Here is a 7,624-nt window from a genome sequence, read left to right on the forward strand (position 1 = left end):
GGGAAATTTGTTATGTGTGAGGGACAGATTGACGATATCCAGTCACCCCAGTGCACATTTAATGTAGGATGGTGGTTAGGAGCCGTCATTCTTTTTGCTGCAGAATTTCTTTTTGTGCGCTAGGCGTACGTAGAGTTCTACTAGTATTCTGTACCCCCCCCCCGCCCACACCCACCCACCCACTCACACAGCGCAACAAAGATGGCAATGCTCCTCATGACTTCTGCTTTGAAATTACGACTATACTCCAAGCAGATAGTGGGAGGGACGACTGAAACGGTTTCTAACTGCCATTTGTCAGCTTTCTGAGGTCTCACCTGAGCAGATCTCAGGAGAAGTATGACAATTATTTTTTCACACGCAAAGAAAGAATTAATACGTCACGGTATTACCCCCAAACACCCGCTAAGATCTTACAGACAAAAAGAATGAAGGCTAGCTATTTGCCTACAGTATCTACTTGATGATAAATGATCGGTGCTGTCACTGCCCTAATACCCTCTATACAACTGATGACCCCACAGTACAGTAAGTGCCCCTCCTCCCAAACAAACGAGGTCCATGTTACCTCACAAACCGGGTCAATAAATACCCAACCCCAACAACAGGACAAAAGAAACCTCAACACGGCACGATAAGACTGAAAGATAAGGTACAATGTGTTCTTTTTAGAGCCTCGCGTGCCCCTCGAGTTGTGACAACTGGGCGCATGGGAGTTGGTCAGTGTTCGTTTACGGGAGAAATCAGATCTGTTACGTTTGCTCATAAGTCACGCGTAGCGTGTCGACCATGCATCGTACTGTCGATTTGCTATGACATTGTCTCGAGCTACCGTTGGCACTTTCGTCCTTGGCGACGTACAAACATATTTTCGTCATGTGCGAACAAACTGTTCTCTATAGCGGACCAACTCTCCTGGCTTGTTTATCTCTCTAGTTGGCCAATTTCTACCCTTTCCAACCGCCTCCCGAAGCCTGGTAGGGAGGGGCTAACAAGAAAGTATCAAATGGCATGGCAGTATCTACCACGGCGCCATGGCTGGCGAAAAAAATATACCAGTACAAAATAGAAGGCCAGATAAAAAGGATTCAGAAACAATCGGAAGCCCCAACCTCTGCTTGGAGAGTATCATATCAACCATTTTACGACCACAGCAGGCTCGCAATGATTTTAAACAATGACTCATCACTTCCACACTACAAATACAGTTCTCTCGAGTCTACAGACGCAATTCAATTATAAAGGTCGGCTGCTACAGAGAAAGTCGTCCTTTAATAGAATTATGTTTTAATTGTTGCTACGGTTAGTCTAGGGTAATGTAATTGCTGCGTATCTATCCCGATAATTGCATGTGAGCAATAATGACGACGCGAGGTAAACTATTATAGAGTTGGTAGAATAGGACGACAACGATAGATAGATAAGGAAATATGTTATATGAAGAAAGAAACAGGAAGAGACAGAACGAAAGAAATGCTGAGCGTTTTTGACGTTTTGAGATTTTGCCAACAAATAGAAGAACAGTGAAACATATCCCGTGTGCTAGGAAAAGTATATTAGAGAACGCTCAATGTCATTTGTAGACCACAAAAGACTAAACAACAAAAAAAGGTCTTTGACAAAAGAACTTGATGTATAATGTTGAACTGACTTCCGCTCCCTCCCATGTAGATAAAAATACGACAGTCTAATGTACGTACTGCCTGGGGTCAGGAGGAATCTTCAAAGTCTGCTGAATGAGTGCATGTGGTTTCCGGGGGAATATAGATGGCACTTAGTGATGCTGCATTCCCGCTTTAATGTCTGGAGACGGGCGCTTTGGGGCTGATTACAGGATAATGGTTAGTTTGGCTCTGAGCGGCCCGATCAGGTTACATGTGCTCAGGTGCGCACAGGTAGCGGCAGTGTTACTGGTGTCCAAACGTATTTTGATGATTTTCGGGGTAGCGATCGAGCTATATAGTGCAAAGGAGCCCCGTTACAAATCGGATTGCACCAAGGCTACCATTTCAGCTCCACAGAGGACGAGAGAGACTAAAGTAGGTTTGGACACCAGGGTAGTGAAGTCAGCCCTGATTAGCTATATATATAGAGGAAAACCGATCTGATACATGTCACTGCAAGGCATTTTATGATATACTCCTTTTCACGGTCGTGATTGTTTTGGTCTTCTACATCTAGTAGTGAGATTGACATGTCACGCAAGTTAATATTTCTGCCGTTTCATAGATGCAAGCAAAAAGAAGCCAGTTTGATTGTATGTGCATGATAATGATGTCAAAAACGGTGTCTCAGACATTGAACTACTCTAGCAAATCGTAGTACATGTGGCTGGATTAGATATAATATCCGTTGGTTTCATATGTATACACATGTAGTTAGAGCAACTCGGTGACAGGAATCTAGGACACGGGCTTGATAATTGACATTTACACTGAACAGACATGTCTTGATGGACATGGTTTGTACAGACTAACGTCAACATGTCTGTTTTTATCTCAACAATCTGGGTCACTATCAACTAAATGTAGTTTGTAAAGATTTGTTTACTTCGGTCTCATGTCACCTGTGGCACCACATCATCTTTCATGGCCATCCTGTTTCAGCTTCTGTACGTTCTGAAAACTCAGTGTACGTGTATCAGTTAGTATACAGGATACCCATACTTCTGCCAGTGATGATATCACTGTTCACTAACGCATTGGTTGACCTTTACATGCATGTATTTGGACTTCCCCCGCATTCCCGCGCCAGTGATGTCACAGGTCACACACTAGATAATAGACGATTAATAGTCCGACGATAACATCATAATTACGCCCTGGAGATACAAGTACTAAACGTGTTGAGCAATGCGGTCATCGGACATGTTTGTTGTCTTGTTGGAGTTCACGTTTTCATAAGCTGACACTTCATATTAAACCGCGCTTCAGTATGTCAGTCACCAACACAGCCATGCTTCTGCTCGGAGTCTGTAGTCTCCTGGGCCGTGCCAGTGAACACAGGTACACCGTTTCCGTGCCTGAAAATACCAAGCCAGGGACAGACGTTGTCAGTTTGCCGAGTTTTCTGGGGACAGAAAAAGCGGAACTTCCGTGTGTGATGGTGGAGGGAGATCCGCACGGCCGCTTCGAGGTGAGTACGAACTGCACCATCGTGGTCGCCAGGCCACTAGACTGGTCAGTACAATCAGAGTATCTACTCAAGATTCGTGTGGGACAGCTTCAAGACACAAGTCACCGTACGGGTGTCGTCAGCCTTCAAATAATCGTGACTAGCGTCCCGGGCTATCCACCTGTGTACAACGAGACGTGTGAACCACCGGTTAGACATTCGGGGGATTCCGATGAATTTCTGTTTAGTTTGGGGTGGAGTGCCCAACTGGAGACGACTGGCGGGGATGTTCTTTTCGCCGAGACGGTCGTTGCAAAACCTCGAGAGAGATGGGACATGAACGACCCTAGTTTTGCAGTCGTCATAGGCAGCAACTGTGATGTTCACATAGTCGTGGACGTTCATAATATAGGTGACATGGCAGTCGCAACAGAATGGTGGGTGGCGGTAGATCAGGGTCATCACTCTGAGCGTAACAGCAAGATTTTACTGTCATGTTACTCAGAGTCCGTACTATCCGAGCTCTTCCTTGAACTGTTCCATCTTGGGTCCAAAGATAACGTACATTACCTAAGACAATACGTACCACAGGTCATGGCGAAAGTTAAGAGAACGCGTCACAAGTTGATGTACTTACTGTCCTCTACATTTCAAACCAAGACAACTCATTACAACTGCAAATCTTCACCCTTACGACGTCCCGTCAGATTCTCTTCTAAACTGCCCGGCATCAGAAATTTCGGTTCGGTAACTGTAGATATGCGTCCAATCGGCTGCCCTCCAGGTAAATATGGATTCTTTTGTGACAAGACCTGCATCTGTGAGAATGGCGCCCGTTGCCATGGTTTCAATGGTGCCTGCAAATGTACACCCGGGTGGCAAGGTGTGGCCTGTGACATCCCAAAGCCTGGTGTTTCGGCAACAACGACACCCAGCGACTCTTCGGATATCTACATCTCCGCTAACGTCACCATTCATTGCAATGTCCATCACCTCAGTGTCACAACGTTATCGCTACGACTTCCCGATGGATCTGAGATTGTAAGCAATGGTGCTAATCACCTAGACAAAACTGTCACCAACATAGGATCTGAAGACAAGGGTCCCTATACCTGCCTAGTTCGGGACACCGGTGGAAACGTTTTCAATGTAACAATTGTACTTGACATCGCCAACTGCCCACCTAATCGGAAAGGAGAGTTCTGTGATGAGACGTGTGCCTGTCTCCGTGGCGCCAGCTGTGACTGGAGGTCCGGCTGCGTCTGTCCCCCGGGATGGACAGGAGACAGGTGTCAGACCACATGTCCGAACGGCACGTACGGCGAGCGGTGCCGACAGAAGTGTCGCTGCCGAAACGGGGCTAGCTGCCGCCCTAGCGACGGCGGGTGTACCTGCACTGCTGGCTGGTACGGGTCGTTTTGTGACGTGCGCTGCCCCAGACACAGACACGGCTTCAGGTGCCAGGAGGTCTGTACCTGTAAGAACAACGCCACCTGCGACAACGTCGACGGCAGCTGCACCTGTTTAGCGCCCTGGAAAGGAAATGACTGCGACGAATTCGAAATTCAAGCAGTTGAATCAAAATCATTGGTTGAAATCCTTGTACCTTTAGGCTCTGTAATTGCCCTGGTCGTTTGTGTGGCGATCGTAGTTTACAAAAAGCGCCCCCTGTGTGGCGAAACCGCCGCTGCAGACGGGGAGGCCGAAGCTCTCCTGGAGTTAGAGCAGGTACAGACTGACCTGGCACAGACCGTCCAACCGGGCTGGCTCAGACGCTGGGAGACGAGCAGCCGACATCTGACACTAGGTCACCTGGTGGGGATGGGGATGTTCGGACACGTCATTCGGGCCAAGCTGAAGACATCTACGGGTGAAATCATCACCATAGCCGCCAAGGCGGTTCGTAGAAAAGACACGCAGTGTTATCGGAACTTCTACAAGGAGGCGGCCATCCTGGTAGCCGTGCACGAGGACGAACAACACGACAACCTTCGCTCCAACATTATCCAATTGTTGGGACTGGTAAACGAAGCCTCGCAGAAATACATCCTCATGGAATACGCTTCGAACGGAAACCTCTTGAGCTTGTTGCGACAGACGCGACGGCAGAACGGGGCCGCCGCCTCTCTCCCTCACCATCTCCGCTACGCCATCCACGTAGCCCGCGCTCTTCAGGAGCTCCAACACCTGGCGATCACTCACTGTGACGTGGCCGCTCGGAACGTCCTCATCACTGCCGACGACGTGGCCAAGTTGGCCGACTTTGGACTTGCGCGAGACGTGTACGCCACCGTGCAGCATGTCACTGACGACGCCCACAGGAGAGAACAACGTGCTAGACGAGATAATCCAGCAGCAGAAGACGAAGTATATATATTGCCGTTAAACTGGATGTCTCCGGAATCTTTGGAGACCGGCGAGTACACCTGTCAGAGCGACGTGTGGTCCTTCGGCGTGCTGCTGTGGGAGATCGCCGCGCAGGGTCGGGAACCGCATTACGACGGTAACAACAACTTGAGCTGCTTCCAACTCTCGCGGACCCTCCGGACGGGAATCCGGCTGAGACGGCCTCCGGAATGTTCCGGAGACATATACGACGTCATGAGCTCGTGTTGGCAGGAGAGGCCGCCAGAAAGACCGGATCCGGATGCGTTGGAGGAGAGACTTCAGCAAGTGCAACTTACGATGATCCCACGCTTACCTTTTGAGATCATCCGGGAAACAGCAGTGTAGGCCGCCCCTGTGGCGTCGCCAAAAATTACGTACCAAATGCCATTCCAGTCACGCAGAGACTTGTACTCGTACATCCGAAATGCGCAGCCGAAATACTAACGTTAAATGTTGATATCCCTTCGGTGTCATAGAAGTATTTCGTTACACAATTTGAGCCTCTACTTAAGTAAGCCACTATGTCAAAGAAACCTGTGACACACGCACACACAAACGCACACACACAAACGCACGAAAACGCACACACGCGCACGCAAACGAACATTTTTCGTGGTAATCAGTCAAAAATCAAGGACTTTGTACACTTGAGACAGTTTCGAGCACAAGCACGTAGCATCAATCATACTTGAATTGACTTCAGAAGGTCGAGACTTTGTACTTTACCTTGACTTGGCTTGAGGTAGTCACCAGGGAAATCCTTCAGCTAGCCCAGTCACTGAGTACCCTACTCTGTCACTGAGGTTTTTCTTGAAAGGTAACCGTGATTAACTGTTCCTGATGAAGTAACGGTCTCAGTTCAGTTTCAACCAATGTTTGTCCGCACAGATCAAAGTAAACAACGTTAAAGCTATAAAAAAGATGAAGACAATGGTGGAACTTCGGGGGTTAGGTGTTAGACTGGGATATAGCAGTCGACGAAGAAAAGTAAATATATAACATGTCTAACTTTATATATGTATATATACCCTGGCGGCCAAAGAGGCCCAACATTTGTGCTAGCTGTACAAAGCTTCCATGCACTTGAATAAATGAAATAAAAAGGTAACACCTTTGCCATCATGACTTTTGATTTGAGCACAATCATATGAAGAAAGGCATCGGTCAAAAGATAAAAATGTCGCACCTTTCGGGAAAAACAGAGTTGACAAAAATTGACTTGCATCATCCCTTATACAGTATCGTAATTGTCCTGTAGTGTCGGTTAAACGTTCGCAACGGTTAATATGGATACAAGAAGATGCCACAAAGACCGACTGACGACTCGATATAATTTAATCCTAGCTGGTCTCAGAGCTGCTCTGATGTTTTTGTGTGGTGAAACAAATTATACATCTCAGATGACGCACGTGTATTCTTGGATTTCCTCTCTAAATCTACGTAGATATTCCGTGCAAGCAGCCCTTAATCCTCAGCCAAAACCCCGCTTTATTGTCAGTCTCCCTCCGTCCTGCCATGTGTAGGTGTTCGGTAATCATCGCCCGTTCCGCGGCTTGGTTCTAGAATTCTATTGACGGATATGTCCGTACCAAGCCTCAGAGGGTTCAGTAAGGCCTAGAGAAAACATGTTGTGTTTCTCGACCGACCCTAGAAAACACTGCCGACCATAGGCCTTTTTGGATGAACCCTGCAAGGGACATGAATTTTTCAAGCTGATCGACCTTTTCTAGCTCCATGATCTGACATTTGAGTAATGACATTGTACAGTTTCCCAACATTGACATTGAAAATATAAGTGTCCCCGTGCGTGCAAGTAGTACTTTGAATCGAACTGCATTGTATAAGTCAGATCACTAGAGATTGACAAAGTCTACTAAAAAAGAAAAGAAGAAGATAATCCCTACCTACCGACCCTATTTTTTCAAGACTGAAACAGGAAACACAACATTTTTTTCCTAGGCCTAATCACTGCGTAGGTTGCATGTATAGTGTGGGCGAAGTGTGCGACATGCCATGTCCCAACTGATACTTTGTTCGTGTGTTGCTTGTTGATTTGAGCGGCTCGGAGTGGGATTTGAGGCTTCATTAAGAAGGGGAAGACGTCACCTTCTGCGTCAGGGAA

General features: G+C 47.3%; 1 protein-coding gene across 1 annotated transcript; it reads left to right on the plus strand.

The window, feature by feature from the left end:
* Positions 1–2,404: 2,404 nt before the first annotated feature.
* On the plus strand, positions 2,405–5,934 carry LOC109484451 (receptor tyrosine-protein kinase erbB-4-like). The gene has a single exon (XM_019787714.1). The coding sequence runs from the start codon at positions 2,935–2,937 to the stop codon at positions 5,845–5,847; it is 2,913 nt and encodes a 970-aa protein (XP_019643273.1). The 5' UTR covers positions 2,405–2,934; the 3' UTR covers positions 5,848–5,934.
* The last annotated feature ends 1,690 nt before the right edge of the window (positions 5,935–7,624 follow it).

This window comes from Branchiostoma belcheri, unplaced genomic scaffold, assembly GCF_001625305.1.
Source record: "Branchiostoma belcheri isolate BF01 breed outbred unplaced genomic scaffold, Haploidv18h27 scaffold7, whole genome shotgun sequence".
Taxonomy (NCBI): Eukaryota; Metazoa; Chordata; class Leptocardii; order Amphioxiformes; family Branchiostomatidae; genus Branchiostoma; species Branchiostoma belcheri.